Source organism: Ciconia boyciana, chromosome 2, assembly GCF_034638445.1.
Source record: "Ciconia boyciana chromosome 2, ASM3463844v1, whole genome shotgun sequence".
Taxonomy (NCBI): Eukaryota; Metazoa; Chordata; class Aves; order Ciconiiformes; family Ciconiidae; genus Ciconia; species Ciconia boyciana.
The window spans coordinates 69,013,587-69,037,234 of NC_132935.1; the positions used below are offsets into that span (position 1 = coordinate 69,013,587).

General features: G+C 40.8%; 1 protein-coding gene across 1 annotated transcript in view; it reads right to left on the reverse strand.

Annotated features, from left to right (window-relative positions):
- Positions 1-2,299: 2,299 nt before the first annotated feature.
- GALNT12 (polypeptide N-acetylgalactosaminyltransferase 12) overlaps positions 2,300-23,648 on the reverse strand; it is a 52,478-nt gene continuing 31,129 nt past the window's right edge. Inside the window, exons 6-10 of the mRNA XM_072852937.1 lie at positions 23,226-23,402; positions 20,472-20,603; positions 12,920-13,033; positions 7,503-7,658; positions 2,300-4,098 (exon numbers count right to left, since the gene is read on the reverse strand). Of these exons, the coding sequence (XP_072709038.1) occupies positions 3,961-4,098; positions 7,503-7,658; positions 12,920-13,033; positions 20,472-20,603; positions 23,226-23,402 (717 nt within the window). The 3' untranslated portion in view covers positions 2,300-3,960. The remainder of the gene's footprint in view (positions 4,099-7,502; positions 7,659-12,919; positions 13,034-20,471; positions 20,604-23,225; positions 23,403-23,648) is intronic.

Below are 23,648 nucleotides of genomic sequence, written 5' to 3' on the forward strand. Positions count from 1 at the left end.
CAATCCCATCAGTCCCGGTGTTACCAACCAACATGAATTTCCCCTTCCAGTAAATCTTATCACTTCCTATAAATATAACAAAAATCGAACACAGTTTTGAGTCTTTGTTTCAGCAGAGCTAGCAAGAAATACCGCTTCCAATTCACATTGACCGATGTGTATACAATGATGACTGTTGTTCCAGGGTGTTTGTGCAAGCTCTAACAATCCTGCATCATAATGGTTCGGGCAAGGCTGCACATACAGAGGTTTTTGTGGTTTATTTCTTAGAAGGAAGGTTCATGTACTGTCTTCTGGTGAAGTGGAAATCCAGTAAGTTCTAGCCCATATTGAAGACCCACAATGTTTAAATGAAAGGAGAACAGTGGAAGAATAAAAGGAAAAAAACAGCAAAATAGTTACCTTATGAGTTCAAAGAAATATGATAAAGAATTAGGTACCAGACTGCAATCTGGATTGCAATTTTTTTATATATATAAAGGAATAAAAAGACAAAGAAATTAGCATTTTTTTAAGGACAATTTTTTTTAATGACAATTTTAATTCCAAAAAATCAGCAAGTTCAATCAGTACTTACAACCCCAAATTCTCATTTTGGGGATAATACCATCAGGTAATTTATTAAAAGTTAAAGACTCCTTGCATATTACTATTCCCCTTATGAGGTGTATTCAGCACAGGATATGGAAAATTGGGAAAACATTTTGCACAGTTTAGTTTTGTGAAATATTTCTCCTGAAAGGCTTAACCTTTTGTGCTTCAAGCATGCCAAATACGCCCCATACCTAGAGACATCCAAGGAACATCAGACAAGGGGAAGGGAAGGAACCTGGAAGAACACAGAATCATGCTGATCCAGTATAATGCCTAAAAAAGGGCAGTAAACGTGGGAGGGGTTGTATTCACAGCTAGGCAATGAAGAAGGAATAAAATCCATTTGGAAGACAGATTTCTTCATCTCTATCCTAGAATTTTATACAGCGTACTGTGCACTGGGACAATACCTTCTTAGGACAATTTGTTCAGTCGATCTCTCTATATTTAAAAAATGTCCTTTCTTGTTTTGAACAGAGTGATGGTACAAAATGGAAGAAGGACCCTTGAGATTTCCCAGTTTGCACTGCCAGTATCCCATTATTTTAATTTAAGGTTATCAGTAAGTTTGAGTTGCAAGTTTTGGTTTTATGGGTGCTTCAATTCATTAGTGGCAAAGGGGAAAAGAAACACATGGCTCTAAGTATAAAAGGAAGATGAATACTAAGAAAGGGGGGACCTACTGGTTCTTGATTTTCACCATGTGGGAAGTGTTCCTCTCTCTTTCTCAGAGAGAGCCCTAAGAGGCCAGAACCAGATGAAGTATTGATTTGCGACTGAAGTACTCCAATTTTTCCATTTCTGTGAGGCATCCAGCCCCTTCTCTGCCGAGGAAAAGCCCAAAGTCCACAGTCCATTTCTCAGCAGGTAGCTCTGACCTCCCGCAAAAGGAAGTTTGAAGATGTGCATCGTGACTCAGATGCTTGATGGAGTCCTTCACGCTCCAAACCTGAAGCCAGACATTAATACAATTCCAGTGAGTTGAGAAGAAGAAAAGGATATCAAGGAGAAAAATAGTAAGTAGATGGACTAAAAGACCAACATAGGGGGAGCAAGGTGGTGACACTACATTCAGTGTCTGCTTTTGAACTCAACATAAGTGTGTCTGCCTCGTGAATACTCAACCCAGGCTAGCAGATTTGCTGGTATATAAGGAAACAGCTCAGCTGCATGTAACTAGAAGCCCAAAACATCAATACTTCCCTCTAAATGAGTGCAGAGTGGGAAGATGTATGGAGAATAATTTCCAATTACTAAGTTTCACTTGCATACCACCACCTGGTGATGAAAACGTTAAGTCCCAAAACTAAGAAAACCTCATTGACCATGGAGGTCAATGAGAGTTTTGTCTACAATTGTAATAGCTGGGCTCTCATTAACTTACTTAACTAATGTAATTCAATCAACAGTCAAGAAGGCAAAGCAGGAATGAACAGAAAAACCCTGCTGTGTTGCTGGAGCTCTCACAGTTCTCTCATGCAGCCACCCAGTTTTGATTTGTGGCTCCACAAAGCGCACATCACTGCTGCTAGCAGGTGAACAGAAGCATTACTGAGTTCAGGAAAGGGAACTTGAGAGACCATAAAATAAAGCTGTCTTCTCCCAAGTGCTGCAGGGATCAGAGCCTAAGAGATCAGTGAAATGATTAAAGGAAAACCAGTGACCGTGAGAAAAAAAATCCCATAGTTGTAAAGACAGTTCCCACTCTACTGAATCACAAAATATTTTATTAATTCTAACACCAATTTCATCAGTCCGGCCCACAGAGACAAAATTTTAAAGGTGCTCACAAAAACATTTCATCTACATGGGTTTAGAAAGACCTTGGAAGAACCTACATATGCATCTCCTACAGGCAGAACATCCCCCCCCCCCCAATCATATAAATAGATATGCCAAAATGATATGAGCTTATGAGGGCTCAAAGAAAAGGCTGTACATTTTTAATAGAAAACATGAACAAAGGCAAATAATGGTAGAAATCCAAAACTAAATGAAACAGATGCCAAGACTTCTGGGGGAAAAAGGTTGAAATCTTCATGCTTCTGCACATAAGCATACCTCCAGCTGATACAGAAAGAAACTTTCCTTATGAGCTGAAACCCTTTTAATCAACATTTTAACGATGATGGTCAATGACCAAATGCATTGCTATACACACTACTTGTCTAACTGGTTAAGGCAGATCCCACACACCACAGCAGAAAACAACTTGTACCGGTGCAGATTAAACCCCATGTTTTCAAGAGGACTGCATATGCTGACACGAACAACTTCTCAGAAAAGGAGTTCCCAGACAAAATACAAGTTACATCTGAAACACAATTCTTTTTGTATTAATATCAGCTGCATATTGTATCAATTAGTTGCAAAACCATTTTTGTTTATACAATCATTTTTATATGAACCATTTAAACATTTACAATTCAATGAAAGATATAGTTTCTTAGATTCATTTTCTCTAACTGTAATTTTGAAATTTACCAAAAGAATTATTGCTAGGTCTGATCTTGCAAGTTTTATGCATGTTGAAAATCCACATAATGTTTAAATAAGTTGTGCAGTCTGGGACACAGCCGTATAGCTAGATTCATGTGAATCTAAATAGCTTTTCCCAGAGCATCACCTTTAAATATTGTTGCCTTATTTCTTTAAGAAAGATGAGAACATCCCCATTTTACTCCAAAACCAGACTTAAGCATGATTAGAAACTCATCAATTGCCACGAGCATCTAAAATTGTCGCAACATTTAATGTATAGTATTGACAAGCATGTGCAACCTGTATGCATCTAGATTGTAATTTGTGCAAAAACATGCAGACCTACTCTGCCTTCACGTGCAAATCCACACTGTCTTCAGTGAGGGTTTTGTGGTAGTCACTTAGGGCAGAACCTGGCCTACATTTACCTTCTTGGTATTTAAGAGACAAGAAGAATTATTAACTACTATCTGTTAAAAGGCCCAACTGCAAAATGTTTTAGTAGAAAAATAAACATTTTAAGTTATTGGCAGATAACATTAGTGCAATTATTTTGACTGCCTTACTTTCACACAGTAGATTAAAAAAATATATTGTCACTTGTGAAAAGAACCTAAGACACTTCAGAAGCAGTTATGTAGCTGCCAAATAAAGAGAAAAGAGGAGCAGACTCTGTGGCATGATATAACCACAGCACTTACTTTATGTAGCTCTCAATGCTTAGTGCCTTTTAATGCTCCAGAAAACAAAATCCAAGGCTTGTAAACTAATTACAGTTCTTTCCATACAAAAATATCTCACTTATGTGATTTTCAAAAGGCTGACTAACAGCTGACTAGAAAGAGAACATTTTCATATTCAGCTATATCCTAGATGACATCTGGATCAACTTCTTTCTTTGAAGAACCATTTTTGGTAGTCCGAGTTGGTACATGGTCGTAATAACGGTGCTGGGTTACCATTGTAAGCATTTGACTCAGCTTGTACGCACTTCTGGGTGTGTAGATGAAACAAAGTACCGTCCTACAAAAGACAGAAATAATTTTTGCTTTTCAGGTCTTAAAAATTACAAGCATATCACTGTGTTTTAAAAGTAACAAGACATTTGTAACAAATAAATCTCACATGTATCCTTCTCATGGGGCCATGCAGCGAAGCCAAAATGCCTAACTTGAGGATCTCTGAAATGTTATCAAAAGCTTCTGCTTTTAAACTTACATAAACATTGCTTTAGAGGGATTCGTGCATGTAGAGGATGTCCTAACTTCATTCACTTCCATTGCCTTTTGTTACTGCACCAGAATATGGGCAGAAAAAACCAAAGCCAAGTACAGCCATTACTCAAATTCACCAACTTATTGCACACCTTGCAAGTAAAATGTAAATGTTGTTAGTTAAGTGTAGATGTTGGATATATTTTTAGCAAAAAAATTTCCCCTTTCTTCACAGGGTATATTTTTAGTGGAAAAGGCAACATAATCTAAGCATGCCCCTTGCCTGCAGATGTGTGTGAAGCTAGCTTGCCTTGCTGGAGGGCAGCACAGCTGCCTCAGAGGTGTAAGGTCTGACAGGCCTCCACAATCAGATTCCCCAGATAATATATTTTGAGGCCTCAGGCCCTCCTATTACAGGAATCTCCAGGAGCATTTTATCTCCAGTTCACGTCGCTCGCTCCAGTCCGGGAGTGCTGTCAACTAGGACAGCGAGCCGCAAAAAGGCGGCGTGTCCAACTGTGGAGAAGTGCCCTGCTCCGAGACCCTTCCTTCCCAGGTGACACTCCCACACGTAACCATTTCCAAAGCCTCTGACAGCCTCAAAAGAAAAATGCCAACACCTTTTTTTCTGAGCGTGAGCCTGACTCCTCTGAAAGCCTGCTCCTCCATTGTCAGCAATGCTGCACTAACTGCACCTTGAGCCGCAGCCGCCGATGCCCAGCGGTGTGCCCTTGCTCATGGGCTTGCTGACAGGCTTAGCTGCTGAATGACCTTCCTGTTTCCGTCGTGACAATTCACAATTTTGAGTGGCCTAATCAATATCTGCCTCACCCATTTCTGACTCGGTGACCATAAGAACTTAATTCTTGCCAGGCTGCTGGGAAGGCTGCTCAAATCTTTGATTATGCTACATCCATAAGGACAGCTTTTCCAGTGTCCGACACCGCTCCACACAGAGCAAGAGAAATGCGGTACTGACACCTCACCCGTCACTTGCCTTGAGAGGTGAGGACTGGTGATTTTAATTTAATGCAATAGAGGAAGAGGAATCAGAGCAGAGCAGTACATTCAAATCACAGAGAGTCACAAACTGATCACGAGAAAGAAAGAGGATTTAGCATGTGAAACTTCAGGAATTATTTTAAAAGTTAATGGTTAGGAATGCAGTGGAAACAGATGTATTCCAAAACTGTTTTCTCAATTATTTCCTGAAGTGACTGAGGTTCATTCTCTATATGTCATCTTAAGGATTAATGAATATGACCTTGAAAAATTTTGTTAAAAGTCAGCATTAAAAATGAAGCGTCATTTATAAAGTCAGCCTTTTAAATATTTTGTTTTACTCAGCAATATCACTGTGAGTTTCAGTCCGGACTAGATTTAGTGAATGGACAGTAGTTTTCATATTTTTCTTTAGAATTTACTCTGCCACCTGTCACTGGTGGTAGTATCTAAGCATGAAATTTGTCAGCCATGGAGCCCGTAGAGTTTACATGTATTACACAGACACATTATGTAAATATACCATTTTGATATATTATGTGTCCTTTTCCCTTAGCCAAATAATAACACTCCAGAACCTCACCAGGGCCATCATTTTTCATCGAATTTATTTTCTCTCAGGTATCCAGGAACTCCTTTAGAGATTAAAAACTACTAAACACAATGTTTTCTAAGATCACATGTTATGTTTATTAATATACTTCATACTTCTCAGTATTTCTCCCCTCTGGGAGTAGGCATTAAGCTTGAAGAAGAGAGGTATAGATTTTCTGAGTCCCCACAACCAGTAAGATGTGTCCTGTGTACGGGTAGAAGTAGGGCAGAAAGTATTTTTTGATCATAGAATCATAGAATTGTTTAGGTTGGAAAAGACCCTTAAGATCATCAAGTCCAACCGTAAACCTAAGACTGCCAAGTCCACCACTACACCATGTCCCTAAGTGCCACATCCAAACGTCTTTTAAATACTTCCAGGGACGGTGACTCAACCACTTCCCTGGGCAGCCTGTTCCAATGCTTGATAACCCTTTTGGTGAAGAAATGTTTCCTAATATCCAATCTAAACCTCCCCTGGCGCAACTTGAGGCCATTTCCTCTTGTCCTATCATTAGTTACTTGGGAGAAGAGACCAACCCCCACCTCTCTACAACCTCCTTTCAGGTAGTTGTAGAGAGCAGTAAGGTCTCCCTTCAGACTCCTTTTCTCCAGGCTAAACAACCCCAGTTCCCTCAGCCGCTCCTCATAAGACTTGTTCTCCAGACCCTTCACCAGCTTCGTTGCCCTTCTCTGGACACGCTCCAGCACCTCAATGTCTCTCTTATAGTGGGGGGCCCAAAACTGAACACAGGATTCGAGGCGTGGCTCACCAGTGCCGGGTACAGGGGCACAATCACTTCCCTAGTCCTGCTGGCCACACTATTTTTGATACAAGCCAGGATGCCATTGGCTTTCTTGGCCACCTGGGCACACTGCCGGCTCATATTCAGGTGGCTGTCAACCAACACCCCCAGGTCCTTTTCTGCCAGGCAGCTGATGATGGTGCATCAAATGACACAACTGCACATTACATTGCAGAAAAGCTCAGGGAGCACTTCTGGTGCTCACGGGGAGGGTCAAGAGAGCTGGTTTGCAGAGGAGAAGCAGCAGCTGCTCAAAAGCACAGAAGAGTGTAAAGTAATGGTGGTATGTGAAGTATCAGGGATACGTGGTAGTATAAATACCAGGAAATAAAAGAAGTCAATGAAAGGAGAGCTAAAGTAGGCCAGCCACAAGACTGGCTGGGGATGGGGTACAGAAGCACCTCAGTTCTCAGGAGATGACAGTAGGGACGGGATGTGAGAGAGAACTGTGCAGCGCGCAGAAAGCTTTAGATGTGGACAGGGTGAAGAGAAAGCTCTGCCAACCTTCCCAACTCCTTTGAGGTTAAGAAGGGCACTTTCCTTCCTCTTGTCTTCCTATTCTTTATGACTGGCCATACTCTTTACCTGCATGCTGCTGCTACCCTGTTCCATGTTCAGATATTAAAAACCAAGATAGCATATTTCTCCCAGAGATTTATGCTGATCTTGTGGCCTGCATGATGTGTGGGCAGAAAGATAAAAAGAAAAAAACCCAACAATTCTCCTCCCACCCACTCTCTTCCCCCAAAACCCCAACAATTCTCCTCCAACTCCCAAAAAGCCAAACCCAAAACCAAGCAAGCACACTTACCTCTCTGAAAACAAACTTCTGGTTTTCAGGAATACTGTGGGCATTTTCTTGACACAAGTACATTGTCAAGTAGTCAGTCCCGGAATCGACTGCTGCACACACTTCTGGCTGCCGGGTGTTGTAACGTATTTCATTATGGGATGTGTACTCGAAAAACTACAAACCCAAGAGAAGAAACAAAGGACAATAGCCATTTCATATGTACACAAGAAAGTATTTATAAGGAGGATATACTAAGATACTATAATTAAGTTCACATATTAAAGTTGCTATTGTGGAGAGAAATTCTGCCAAAGATATTCAAGGAGCCTTAACTGCTGCCATTTGCTTACTATTTTACAGAAAATCAATCTCACCACAGCACTGCTTTACTCTGGTAGCACTTAAAATGTATGAAATGCTGAATAAATGCCCTGGAAAACAGACGTTCCAGCATTAAAGAACTTACAAAATTTGACTGTAATACTCTGCTTTCACATTCTAGATCACCCTTAAAAATAGGATGGAAACTAGTTTATAGCCTGACATCATGCCTTCTTAATTCAGTTGTCACAAAACAATGTTACTTTTAATTAAGGAGTTGTTCATTGCATAGTTCAAATGCAGTTTGGTCAAGGTTCATTTACAGTTACAAAGTACTCGGGATGCATGGTGATGAGCATTTTATTATGTAACATTTTAAGATATTATTTGGAGCAAATCAGCTACAGCTGCTTTTAAACATGAACAGAACTTTATTAAAGACAATTTACTGGCTTTGCTTGTTGTACAATACTCTACAGAGGTGTTCTGAACATGCTCTAAAACATCTTGGCTTTTGTAGCAATTATGGCTGAAGACTTCCTTAAAATTTTTATATTTATCATGGACACTTGCCAAATTTTGGACTTCATTAAAGAGTGGCAGAGTTTGAGAGTTGTTTGTATTTATCACACTTGTAAATAATTTAGATGACTATAGTGCACAGATGTGTGTTTAGATCTGATTTAGATTATACTCAGTAGGGTAGAGGAGAGTTTTATACACATGAGAAAATTGCTTGTTACCGATAGTATAGCTGCATTAGTGGAAAGCAATAAAAAGATGAGGGAGAGAAGGAATCCTCCTTTGTTTTGTTTCACCCCTGGAGAAAGAGACTGTAAGGCTTTGTGAAGGGGGCTGTACCAATTCAGAAATGTTGTATATACTTGAACTTACCATAAAACCATCCTTAGCAACCGCCAAGGCTAATTAACCTTGAAAGAAAAACACTAAATGGAGTTTTAATGTAAACAGGACCATGTGATTACAAAGTCTGCAGTCGTCCATTTCCAGGTGTAAGAGCTCTGATCTAGACTACGCTGATGGTAGTTGTTTCATGAAATCTCCTCTGCCCCTCCTTTTATCACAATCAGGAATTTCTCTGCCAAGGTGGCTGTCGCACCCGTACACAGACCAATGTTGTCCCCTGTGTCAGCTTGTGGAGCTCCATGGCTTTTCTTTGGGCAGTGATGCAAGTGACACCCCCAGAACTAACCTGTTTGCCGTCATTCATTTGTGGTAAGCCACAAAGGGAAGTGAGTGTTTCGAGAAAACAACTTCAAGTTTGAAGTCTACCTGCTGACGTAACACCCAGGAGACTCTGATTTCCCCTTGAAACCTATTGCTAGGAACTGTTTCGATGATGTAGGCTGCACTGCCTTTATGACATTTGCTTTATGCCAGAAATGTCTCATCATCAACAGAAGTCACATGTGATAATATTGGCCCAATTTTTTTAATTATTTTTTACCCCAATACGCAGGTCTTCAGGCTTTAGTTCCCAGGTTCAGTATCTGATTGGCACATGGAAAGCCTGCTACTTTGGGCACCACAGTGAGCTGAAGGGCACTCATTTTAAGCCTAGGACTCGTGAATAAAGAAAAAGCTTCACTCCTGCTCGTTTGTGTCTGGATGGACACATTTTACAGCTGCCACTTTCACAAGGCTACATTTAGAGCCTTGCTCATTAGTGGATTTATAAGATATAATAACTCTCTTTAGCAATTTGTATTCAACATCAGTGAAAGCCTGCAAGCTGCTGATTGTACCAGATGCATCAAGAGTAGATGGAGCAGCTAGTAGGTCAGAGCGCTCCTTACTACTGACATCCTTCTTGAACAGCCTCTCAAGGACTTGCATCAGATTTTGGAGGAGACGAGCAAGTAAAATAGTTAATTTCTGGATAACATTAAGGATTGGGGTTATAGTATTAGCAACCAAGCACTCCTGCCTCCTTGCCCAATCAACATTATACAGTTCTTTACCCTTTACTGTTTCAAATGGAATAAATACTTCAGGCTTCAGGCTTTTTCAAGCTCCAGTAATACATGAGGTAAATCTCTTCCTCCTCAAACGGTGAAGTGTTTTTTAGTGCTCTTTCCTTGCCCAGTGGGTTCCGTGGGCAGGAAGGAAGTGTTTTCGAACTGATCCATGGCCCAGTAACTAGTAGCCTTACTGCATTTCTTTCCTTCAGGGAACCAGTAGATTCCCTCAAGTGCTACTGGGAAACTTGATGAGGCCTTTTACCCAGTGCCTACTGCTTCTGGGCGATCTACGGGATATGCCCCAGCTGCATCAGTGCTCTGTGATACAAGGGATGGAGGCAGATTTTGGCTACCTCACCAGATCCTGAAACACACTCTCATCCCTCTCTGAGCCTGGGTACCGCTCTTCTGCACACAGGAAGAAGTCTGCACTTGATAGGTACTTCCTAGGCGGGAGAATCAGCAGTGAGGTTACCAGGTCTGATACCGCTTCCACAGAAAACCTGAGGGCTTTGCTAAGCTCTCTGCTTGCCTATCCCTATTTGCCTGACATGTATCAGCTGCAAATGGGAATATTGGGGGTACGGTCAGACAAAGCCGTCTGCTCAGTGGTTTCCCATCCTCTTACCATGTCATGTTGGCTTCCTGCCATCACATGTTGGTCCCCTCTGTACTGCTTCCCAGCCATACCAAGAAGGGCAAGGGGCTTCATTGGTGTTGAATTTCAAAGCCTTTGATTCTCGGCTACCGGGGCAGGCACTGCCACAAAACATCAGCAGCCTGAGGTGCAAGCACGAAGTAGCCAGTGTTTTGCGTATTTTCTGCCTCTCTTCTGTATACACTCAGCTCCTATCACCACAGTCATATCCTCACCTTCTTGCTATAATGAACATGCTAATTTTAAACAACCCACAGTTAGCTTTCTTACTGCTTACGCAACAGCAATTCAAAAGGACTAAAGGGAACCCTCTCACTTATGCCATGGATTCAAGGAAAAATAGAAATTACCAGGGAACTCAGTTTTCTGAGAGTGGTTTTACTTATTAAGACATAAAATGGGAGCAGGTGCTGGACTTTATAAATAATCGAGAGCACAGAGCTCTCTCCTCTCTGCATAGTGCACACAGATATTCAGAGGTCACTTCAAGTGGAGAATTGCTTCCAGTGGAAAGAGCTTTTGCAGTTGTCTCCTACATAAACAGCCACCTGCCACTAGTGTATCATGCCAGAGGATGGGTGTACTGGAGTGTAAGACACATATGGCTGACCAAGTTAACCTTCATTAATGTTAAATCCTATCAAGATGTTTTTGGAGAATAACTTTACTGAGCTGTACTCTGGAGAATAAACTTCATTTCTTTATACCATGAGACAGTGTGAATGTGCAGCAGGGAGTACTATCTGAGGAAGAAAGTGACGAATGGTGGAACAAACTCTGCAACTGGAGGAAGGGATGAGAAGAAGACTAGACGATTAAAAATGGGACCTAGCCAGGAAAGAAGAAAGGCACGTGAAAAGGAGCAAAACGTGACCTAGTGTGGGCAGTAACTGGTGGGAGGAATAAGTGAGGGGAGAGACAGAGCAAGGGTATTAGAGAAAGACAGAGCCAGCCAGCATGGAAAAGAAAGTGTTAAATAGCATGGAGTGGAGAAACTGGAGCTGTCTGTGCCATGTGGTGCAGGACAGGGGACTGGAGTGAAACTCTGTAATGAGGGTTTGCTGCTAAAGCTGTGTATAGGTAATGAGTGGAGTGAGGAGAGCAGACCGGAGGAGAGCAGGCAGAATAGCTTGGGATTAGGATGGCAGATTCCCTTCCAAGGACAAAACAGAAGTTAAGGGCTGCCTGTTGTCAGCAAACACCTGTGAAACTATGTGGTGAAGTGCCTTGCTCTCCTTAGCATTGGTACAACTAGAGGATGACCAACCTTGTCACCATCAGTTCCATCAGCTGACAGCGGTGGATGTACACATGGGAGATTTGACTGTTTTGGTCCTGCCACTGTCACCTGCCAACTGAGCTAAGGGATTCACACCACCAGGAGCAGCCTGTTACCTTTTAAGAACGACTGTCAAAAGGGTGGGGGGACAGGAAGGAAATGGAGAGAAATGTCCTGCTGGTAGGTTTCACTGCTATTTGTGAGCCAGAGAAAGGAGGTGCAAGTTCAGCAATCCTGACTTCCATTCCCATCTCACTTGTGCTTCTGTCTTGTCTTATTGTAGCCTCCCTCTGCTCCCCCACCCGCAGCTCTTCCTGCTGTCCACTTCTTCTCTTGCAACTACTACCCCTCACCCTTATTCATGCCTCCATTTGCCAACTGGTATCTCTGCTCCCACGTTGAGTCCCCCTGCCCCTTTCCACTAAAGGGGTCTCCAGTGATTCTGCTTGTTTCACGCTCCCTCCCTGTAGCTCCTAACTACTCCTTCCTCTGTCACACATGCCCTGCTCCTTGCCCATTGCCCTACCTCTGCCCCAAACTTCTTCTGCCCTCTGTCACCTTGCCCCCCTTTCCCTGGCTCCTGTCAGCCCTCCCATGCCTTTGCCCATTTCACTAATATTGTTTTGCCCATCTCCCGTGTTTGGCCTTCCCTCCTGAGGCTCTGCAATTCTCTTGTGTCATCTGATATGTTCTTTTACGGGTTTATATTGCAGTCAGGTAGTTTCTCCATTTCTCCTTCCTCCTGCTCCGCGGATGCCAGCAGAGGGAGCACTAATTGCGCCGCTGCAAGAGCATCGCTACCGCTGCTCTCCGTCTGCTGCCTGCTATGGCAGGTACGAGGATGCATCGCACCATCAGCAGAGACTAAGAGCATTCACATCCAGTGATGCGATGTCTTTGCAGTAAATTCAGTTAACCTTTCAGTGCCAGCTAAGCAAAGGACAACTTTAAAAATGTCATCTCATAAGAACTATTTTCCTATGAATTATACTTCTCTCTTGCTTTCACCTTTTATCCTATGTCTGACCTCAAGAGACATCAAAATGAAAGGCATCCAGTGTGAGAATCAAAATTAGATGTAACATCACCTCACTGCGGCAACATATTCTCTAAGCTCTACTGCAATGCTTTTTACCGTACTTTTTACATTACAACGACAGCGTTAGTCAAAATGAAAATAAAACATGAATCTTACCTGATTTTGTCCCATGCCATGACATGGGTACAGTATGATCCTGTGTCCAGTTACTTGATGTTCATTTACAGGGTTATAATCAAAACAGAAGTTTGCCATTCCTCTATTCTTCAGCTAACCAAAACAAAAGAATATTTTAAAGTATTAATCTAAAGTAAGGAAGATATGCTGTGGTCACTTTACACCCATCCTGCTGGACTGTGAAGTTTACATCCCAAGAGCTGGTTCAAACTAATTGGAATAGATCAAATGCATCCAATGGCAACATCTCTCTCGGACTAATGTGAAATAAAACTGTTGGGACTGTCTTGACTTTGGGCATTGAAGCAGCCAGACACGGTGGCTTCCCCTAGGAATGACACCGTGTTCCAGCGTATTTGCAAATTAAGTAGGTAGGAACTATGAAAAGCTGTGTTGAAACCCAACAAGCCAGCGACTCATGCAGAACAAAAGAGTCTGTCATGTCTTTAACTTCCCCCCCCCCCAGGATCCCCTTGTTCAATTTTCTTAGGAAAAGAAGACTACATACTTTTCTCAGTTTGTCAAATGGGAGATGTGAGAAGGATTTGTTCTCGAAAGGACTCCAGTACCCTCTTGAGGTTGAACAAGTAGTCAGATTTTAAGACCAGAAATCATGAAATTGAGTAAGATTTATCTTTGGAAAGAAACACTAGATATTATTTTAGAAGTTCTTTACTAGTGTTGCTGATCTCTGACATAATAGTTGCACAACTTTTAGATTAAATTTTAAACTATTAAATTACATGATTTCAAAAAAATCAGGCTAATTAACAAGGATTTGCATTTAAGTATTCAGGAGGCGAAAGTAACTGAAAATAAATTAAACAATGCCATAACAATTACTGACTCCTAGTATTAGCCACTTAACCAAATTTAAAACTACACAGAGCAAAACAGGTTCTGTAAACATAGGTTCAAGCTGAATGCCCCTGTTACTGAGTGTAATTATATCGCAGACAAAAAGAATAAGCAGAGTAAATCTCAGAAGAGTTACTTCAGCAAGGTGTAATTTCACTGCTATTCCCTAGTCACGATAATTGTATCCTCAGTTCTTAATATGGAGAATGAACGGACACTAAGCGATTGCAGAAGGCTAAAACCAAACAAACAAGACAAACCCCGCAGGACCCAAACCCACCACAAAGCAAATCACACAAGCTGGAAAATTAAATACTTGTGTTCTACATATATTCTGCTTTCCCAACTTCTACTTTTACTGCTACCCGACGTCTTCTTTCCACTGCTTTGTGCCCACTCCCGCTGAAAGACACCCAAGCTCTTGGCGTTCTGCATGCCTGGCCTGCCGGCCCCAGACAACAGCAATACTTTGGGGGGCTGGGGAGGACCACCAAGCCGCCACAGCTTGGGGCCCCTTGCAGGGCTGATGGGCTGTGAGGCTCTCCTGTCAGAGTCAAATGTATAAATGTAGGACTGAAGCCCTACCCTTTGGTAGGGCTTTGCCTCTTAATTCCTCTCTGAACATGTTTCCACTATGCATTTGGTGTAATTTTTCAGTAAAGGATAAACTAACATCTGAATTTGGTGTATGATAAAATTAATCCTTAGTTTTAGTGTCCAAGTTTACTAGAAGCAAAAGAAATCCCCTGGGCACCCTTTCTACAAAAAACGTTGCTTGGTTTGATGGGAACACACTAGACCGCTGCACCCCTCCCCGAGCTGTCAAAAAAAGACGTTTTGTTTACCCTCGTAACACTGGGCAAGAGCTACACTTACAAAAACAGGAAAGAAAAGTGTATTTTACAGATGATTAACACTACCATGGAACTACATAAACCAAACGATAAGCTTCTCAGGTTTCTACATTCTACGTCAAGAAATGTCAACGTCATAATGACTCAAAAATGGTAACTGTATCTCTAAAAACATAAATCAGTTTCGGTTCTTGTCAGCGGCTGTCCTCAGGATCAGAGGGTCTCTCATCGGCATGTTTAACAAGGTATGGCTTTGCCTAACCGTCTACTGGCTCCATGGGAAGAGCCGTAGAGCAAAGCGCTTTTCCGTGGTGCCCTTCCAGACAACCCAATGCCCTCAGCACCTCTCCGAGCGTGTGCTCTTCGCTGTCAGCCCCCGGCATGTGCTCGAGCACATGCTCCCTTTTGTGGCCGGGAATTTTAAATAACCTATTTTAAAATGCCATGCACCACCAGAACTACTGTAACTCTCCTACGCATGTTACGCAATGCCCAAATACAGACAACAAAACAAAAGCTGTGTAAAAGATTACTAACTTAAGCTTCATTTCAGATGGTTTAAAACTGAGCCTGTACTCCCAGGACGCTACCATGTATATTCTCTCATTTTTCCCTTTCATGCATAAATGCTTGTGATATGTGCAGACATATTCCTAAACGTACATGGTCCATATTTCAACCTGGTTCTTTAGTTTGTTTTATCAGACATCGGTAGATGTTCTTTTATACCCATGCTTCATCAGGAAGCCTAATAGATATTCAAGACCTAATTTGTGGGAATAGTGCATACTAAGCTGTTAAACGACCTGATCTGAAATGACAAAGATTTGAAAATAATCAAATTGGAAAATCTGATCACAACACCATTTATGCAAAAAAAAAAAATCCACCCTCTGTTCCAAGGCAGAAGAAAGTATGAGAGAATTTGTGAAAGTAATATTTTTCTCTTGTCAAATGAGAATACACAGTTTAAGTTCCTTTTACGTACAACACCTCTATCAAAACAGTAATCATCCATTCATTTCTGAAGCTATCTTTGTTCCCATATCCACCATAAACAAGTCATGCAATAAGAACAAAATTTTCTCCATGACTTACCTTAATTCTTTTGCAGAATGCTGCATTAGAGAAACAGAAGCAAGAAAAATGTTGATCACCTTGCCGTTAAAACACATAATTCAGTTCTAAAAAGTTCTGCCCATGCAGGATTACTGGCTGCATCTTTCTGCAACTTTTGCCTCCTATTGAAGCATTGCAGGTGTATTCTACTGTGCCATTTAGTTACCATTCTGCTTGGAGGCTGGGACAGGTACTACACAGCAGCTACTGAGATATTCACCTCAGACCTTCACCCCTTACTTCTTTGAGAAATTTAAACCTGTTGTTTCCTAACATCCAGACACTTGCGTAAAACAACACAATACAGATGGCATTCTGTAAATAATTCTTTGATTATTTTTTTTAAGATAAAATCAATTTCATATAACTGTAAGCAAAGCATCAACAACAGATTTTTGACATTAAAACTTCATTACATTAGTTGATAAATACAGCCAGTGGAACACAGCCAACCTTTCTCTTCATCCAAAATAGATCAGAATCCTCTTTTATTCTGCCACAGTGGCACTGGTGCTGATGCGTTAGTGGTATGGGCAGATGATACTGTGGGACATAGTAAGATATGAATTTGTAGCAAGCCAACAGCTTCATGGTACTGACCAGGCATAAGCTTTTACCGCAAAGGTAATCCGAGCAGTCACAGGGAACGATTTTACTGAGTGTATGCTATTTTCATATCACCCTCTTTTGGAAGAAAAATTGTGAATATCCTCAGATTTCTGTTAACTTCTTAAGTGCAATGCTGAAATGGGTATACAACGTTGATGACTAAGATCCTTTGAAGGAATCAATGATGAGACACTGCTGTTGGAATTCGGTTGCTCACCCCAGCAAGTCCAGACCTCCCTGGGGAGCTCAGGAACATACAAGCACGTCTGAAGCAATGGTGTGTTCACTTCAGATTAACATCAAACACTTGAATTTCTCCCACTTCCTTTAAAGAAGTCTGCCTCAAGCTTTCAGAGGCTGTACAGCCAACAGAGTGGTACGTATTTTCCTGTGATGGGCATCAGATCTCCAGGTCTAGTCAGCCATGATCTTGGGTACCAATTCAATCTCAAGTGGCAGCTCTACAAATTGTATTATAATGCTGTTTTAGAGGTATACCCTAGAGGAGGCTGTTTGGGAGCCTGATACCTCTGAGAACTTGTAACACCAGACATGCAATAGTCCTTTTGATTACATAACTTAAGCAACATAGCTTCTGTAAGCCTGTCCATATATATCATGTGTTATTTAGATAATTTACAAAATGTTCTCTTTCGTGTCACAGCAAAACAAAATTCTTCATAGTTTTAAAGGCTTAAAATCTTTCTTCCTGATTTTCTTTTTTTTTTTTAAGGTTATATCTGGTCTAAGTTAAAAGAAAATTATGACTAAGCATTTGGAAATTCATTGAAGATGAGATGGTCTTGGGGGAAAATGTGGAAGGAAGCTGCCAACAGAAAAATTCAAGTTTTTGATCTCCCAACTGATTCAGTCAGTCGCAGATGCCTTTAAGGATAGGTGGTGATAAGAGCCATCAGCTAGTCACAACAGACAGCTATCAGCTTAGTTGCTTCACATTCACCTGGAAGAAAGATCAGCTAGAAACTGTTTGAGAAGAACACAGAAAAACTTCTTGTATCAGAACATAATATGGTCTCACTGCCAAGTGATCAAGCTTACAGAAAAGGAGAGATAAAATCCTGATTTTTGTGTCCACGCTGTCTTTTAAAAGCAATCTGGATGCCAAGTTCAAAGCCAAATTCACTGACTGACCATAATCTTTATCCTCACATATGCACCCTGAATGCCAGCAATACTTAGTATACCTTAGAGGGGAGAGGAACCCTGACTATTCCCTTGCTTTACAACCGTGCATTTCCACAGTCACCAATAACATGAAAAGATCACAGAGCTGGCCGGTTCCTCTATCTTCACCCAGCTGCACAATGCAGCAATGTCACAGTATTAATATTAAACACACAAGATGGCTCAAAGCCCTTCCTAGAGGTGCCCACACCATCCCTTCCCAGGGCAGCTAAGATTTGTAAGCAGACTAGTCTGGGCTATCTAGGTGGGCAATTTGTACAGACCTGGGGTTCAAGTCTTTTTAAGATTTCACACCAGCTGAAGCACAAGTATAGTATACACTTCACCGGTAAGTACACGCTCAAGGATAGCCAAATCAGATGCTATGCCAGAAAGAGAGACATCAGTGCTCTACGCAAGAACCTAAATGGGATTATCAGCCTTTCCAGAAATGCTGACATCTTATTATTTTAATCCACTAAGTGCCTACCAGCTTTACTCCCTCCCACCCCGCACATAACTTATTAAAGTCAAAAGGTTTAGTTCATGTCCCACACAAAGTTCCAAAGCTGCATGGAGCCCAAGGACAAGTAAGATATTTCCCTCATTCCTAGGCCTCAGGCAGTTTATAAGAATGCAAGCACAGCTCAGGCAAAAATATTCAAAATTCAGTATGTTTAAATAAAGTTTTAGGCAGCTAACTTTTTAGACAACCAGGCTTAGTATAGGTGTTTTTATCTACGTATCAAGAGAAAAAATTTAGCACAAGTGTCTATTTGTCAGAATATGGTACTGAATGCTGCTCAATAATTCTTGCATTTATTTCAATAACATATGGCTGACCTATGGGTAATCTTCTAAAGATTTTCAACTTCAGTGTAAAGATTTTCAAGGGAGGGAGAAATCCCCATATTCCTTTGCAATCTCTTTGAACAATTAAATAACCTCACACTAAGCCGAGCTGTTAACAAAGCCAACACTTTTAAACACAGTATTTTTGTGAACCAGAAAAGCACTACATGGCTAAGGCAGGAGTAAAGAACACGATCAGTGATTCAGTGAAGTTAGCAGATGGGACTCAATATCCACAAATCAGTTGAATCAGTAGGTGTCATTTTTGCACTGTCACTTTCTTAGAGTATAATTGTACTTTAATCACATTTTAAATTCTTCCTGCCAGAAAAAATGGTGTATTCTTATTATGCTCACAACTAGATGACAGCATTTAAGAATTGTTTTTAGAGAAATATATAGAGCACACCTAAATTACACCGTAGACACCTCAAGAAGCTCTGAACAAGAATTATTATTTCTAGGTATTGTCAACACCTTTCCTGAGGATGACAAGTGCGGTTAAATCATGAAAGAAACTGCACAAATCCCTTCCCCTCCCCAGGAGGCTGGAGCACTATCACCACCACCAGCCTAGGCTTTCTTTTGGGGGGTGAAGGATGGAGGTGCAGGGGAGAACAAGGTTACTGAAATGCTCCTGGAAGGTAAATCTTATAATATCTTATTGCTTCAACTGTCTCTGACCTTGTCAGTTAGCGATCCAGCCCAAAACAACAAAAAATGAACCAATGTTGTAGCGGGGTCTGTTCAAGGTACTGGATAATGGTGGATATTACCTTTCATGCTAGTGATCACACAGAGATATCAACTCAAGTGCAAGCTGCAAGACAAACAGAGGGGGGTGGCTACTCTCTCTGAGGTTCCTAAGGGCTTTGCTGCCAACTGATGTGCTCCCCGCGGGAGCTCGTACAGCTCCCCGTGGGAAATACAGCTCCCTGTGGGACCGCAGCATTTCCACATTAGGCTCTTTTTCGTTCAACAGGTAACAAAGCTATAAGGGAAGACTGTGAGGAGACTTGGTTCCTCTATGTTTTGTACGCCCACAGTGATCAGGTTTTTTCCTCCACTGAAGGAGATCCAGCAGAGACTGAGTAACTGAAGCACAGATGGCAGCAAGAGAAGAGTGTTGTGATACGGGCTGGATGCGATGCAGCAGTGTGGGAATGCAGCTTAGCTAGATCTGCAGAGTGATCGAGTTATCAGCAAAAATACTTCTAAGTTAATGTGGCACTGGTAATTAGGAAGGTGCCTAATTACCTAATTGTAAAAATACATCTTTGCCTGGCAGAAAGGTGCAGTCTTGTCCTCCTAATAAGACATGCAGCAGATACCTGCTGATTTTTCAGAGGAAGCAGGTATTTGCTGCATCATCTCTGCCTTCATTCCTTCCAAATTAGATTACAGTAATGTGATATACCTGGAGCTATAGTTTATATTTATTTGTAAGCTGCGAGTAGCATAGAAAGTCATTGAATCTTAAAAAAGGAGAAGAGGATTCTGATATTGAACCACTGAAAATTGCTTGTGAACATGTGCTGGTCTAAAACGACCTCCAGATTAAAAGTTAACATGTTGGTTTTGACATACAGAATCCTGTATAATCTGACAGCACACAGCACCAGCTCTCTTTCCCATCATCAGAGCATCATAGTTTTCATCAGATAAAAAGTGCAAATACATGTTTCAAAGCACACTCTTTCTATTTTCAAGTCAACAACTCAAAACTAAAACACCTTGGTGCTCTCTTTTTTTGCTATGCAATGTTTCAAGAAATAAAAGAAGTCATCCTTTGCTGCCTGTAACACTCCCAAGATGTCACTTGGAAGGTGTAGTTCATGGCAACATTACCTGTTCTCCTACCCTCTCACAGAACTCCTTCATAAACAGCATCCTCTAGAATAAAGATTCTGATAGAAACCACATTTTAAAGCCTACCAATCCTAACTGAATTCTACCAAAATCCCAAACTGATTTTGGCATAAAAATACCTTCATACTGAGTTAGTAGGAGAGCTCAGAGAACCATGAAGAGGCCCCTTCTCAGCAGCCACGTACCATTCCAAAGAAGCCCGGTCTGTCCTCGGGTACGTGAAGCTCTGGGTACACGTTCTCCAAGAACCATTTGAAGTCCTTACATTTCAGCTTCTCTCGAAGGATTCTCCTTTCTGTCACATCTCCATATGGTTCCTGAAAGAAAAAAAAAAAAAAAAAAAAAAAAACAGAAAAAAAACGATTAAAAAAACCCCAACCAGAACAGATGCTCTCTTTTAAATTATCTGTATACATTATTAGGAACCGTATGCTAAAGTGATGAGTAGGACTTTTAGCCAGGAAAAATCCCCATGTTTGGGTGCTGGATTTGATTTCATTATCCTTACATTTGTTAAATGTTGACAAAAAAGAATTGGAACTGTGCATGTAAAACTTTAAAATATTCTAGAAGACAGTTCATCTGAGAAAACTCCCCAAATCCTCAAGTAAGGAAGTCCTTGAATACAGATTGCTGGGAACTGAGAAGGCGTACTGGAAAATAAAACTTACTTTAGCTGGATAATTGAAAATCTCAAAAGCAGTGAATTAATCTTGAGAATTTTAAATTATTCCACCATCCATTTGCAAATTACCTGTACCGACAGTTTAACATTTAACTGATGAAATTTGTAAAATCTGCTAATGTTTCCTTTGAACTTCATAGTTTTGGGGGGTGGGGAGTATGAAATCTTAAACCTCCAGAGAAAAGCTTTCATTGCAGACTTTTCCCTGTCTATAGATTGGAGCAGAGTTCACAACTTTTCATGTCTGTCTTCAAAAATCTATCTTTATATTGACTAGGGACTTCAGACAGTGAGGCATAAGATACCATTTGCAGCCCCCAGATTTTTACAGGTCACTTGACACACTCTTTCATCAAACCACAAATATATCTGCATTTCTCAAAGCTGTGAAAATATCACTGAAAACACAAAGTAGATGTAAAACAGAGGCAGAGATGCCTGCTTGAATAAACAAACAGCATGACTTATTAGCTCTGAGGTCTGAACATTAATCTTGAAGCTAAACTTTATGGAACCAAATTCTGCAGCCATAGCATCAATCATTTTTCCATTATGCTACGGAACTGAATATTTGGGTTAGATGAAGTAAAGGGGTCTGAACTCAACGGCTGCAACAAGTGGTGCACAGAGTATTACAGAAACCAGAGTGCACTGGCGGCAGCTTTGATACCTGCAAAAAACCGCACGAGCCTCAGCTTACATCCCCTGTGTTACAATAAGCCAATATGCAAAACTTGCAATACTAACACACAAATATCCTTTAAAGTTCTGTCATCACAGACATCAGCGTCCAGAACTTTACAAGAAAAACTGTCAGCATTTATTGCTGTTTTCTCTTTGCATATGACAAGCAGAATCAGCCTGACATTGCCTGTGAGCTCCCATCTTCGGATACACAAAACCCATATTTCTCTTAAAGTCAGACTCTAATAATAAAACCTAAATGGCTTTTATGATGTTAAAGTAAAACAATTATTACAAATGTGTAGACTATAATAATCTAATTACCCAGTTTAATCCAAAGGAACACGAGATGGAAGCTAACCAAATTCAGCTTCCCCAGTGTCCTCCAGCGTATCTTTTAAAAGCCTAATGGTTTCAAGAGCATTTTTTCCCCCGGCATGTCTATCGGGGTAGGCCACTCAAACATGTGGGGAGCTCCCCATCCCCCTGCCTGGTCCCTAAACTCTGGTCCAGCGTAGCCAGAGGTGGGTGCCCAGCAGCCCACCGCAGGGCAGTTCTCCCCATGCACAAAACCAGAAAGCCAGCACTTAGAAAACCCCCTGTGCAAAGAGAAGTGCCTGGGGAGATTAAGCACCTCCAGAAACAAGCAACAGCAGAGAGTGATTTCTTTTAGGCCTGAATTTTGGACTTTGTGCCAGAGGTTCATATAAGTAATTTCTAGACATTGTGAGGATATTTCAGTGTTATTGTCTTCCAGCCTACAGGGCCCTCACGATAAATATATCCAAGCTATGAATTTGCACACTGCTTTACTGTTTTGACCTAGTCAATTTTCACAGTATTTATCTCCTGAAAAATTTTGCAAACAAATGATCTTGCATTTTCTTCCTCATGGAAAATAAAAATATTCACTTGTTTTTTTAGAAAAACAGAACTGATACTTCAAACATTCTATTAGGAACATTTTCATCTGAGTTCTCAGGACTGATTTTAATTAATTTAATCTTTGCAATATTGATTTTGTATATTTTTTTAATCAAACATTGTGCACCAGTAAATCAAACAGAAAAATCCATTTTGCCTCACATCAGTCCAAAATTTTACAATTATCACAAGACAGGTAATTTTGCTAAAGATTATTACCATGCTGTTCACTTAAAGATCTACTGTCCATTGAACCTTGTCGATTAGCATTCATTAATTGTGTGTCTCTTCTGTAATTCTTTATTGATAGAATCCTGTATCAGCTGTTTTATAGAAGCATACATTTGAGGCTAATCAGCTCCTCCTTACTTGGGTCACCTTGCTTAACTTTATTCTTTCATTTATTCATTAATTCATGTAATATTGACACAAATGTGGCCGCCTTCTAGTCTTACAGAATTTCTGATTTTTTCCAAGGAATTAAAAATTAACTATATATACACTTATTCTGTGTTTGGGAAAAAGTTTCAGAAGAAATAAGAAATAAACACAAAAAGTACTTCATGTTAAATTTTAGCTAAACTAATAGTTATTTCATTGAAAACAAATTCTATTGAAAATCCAAGAACAATGGACTTGAACTCACCAGTCGAGCATGTGGGTTTCGGTGGTAATAAAGTTCTTTATATTCATCCATCCACACTTCAGCTGCACGCACACTGTTTGCCAAAGCTTTGGACCGTGAGTACGGAGCTTGTTTGGGGAAAACATGACCTACATGTGAGCATGGGTGGATCTCGAGACTTCCTCCACACTGCCATATCTGAACAAAGAATTGACATTGTGCATCATTCATTTGACTCTTTGCAAGCAGAAGGATACAGTAACAATAAGCCTTTATAAGGATAACACCTTCTCAAGAATATCACAGCATACTATAAGCAACACATACAATAATTTTGTTTCTCATTTGATGAATAAGCTGGATAAAATGACATTCTTGTGAACTCAGAGCAAATCACCGGGAGTAACAAGGAGATAAGCCCATCTCTGCTTTTATCTGGTGTGC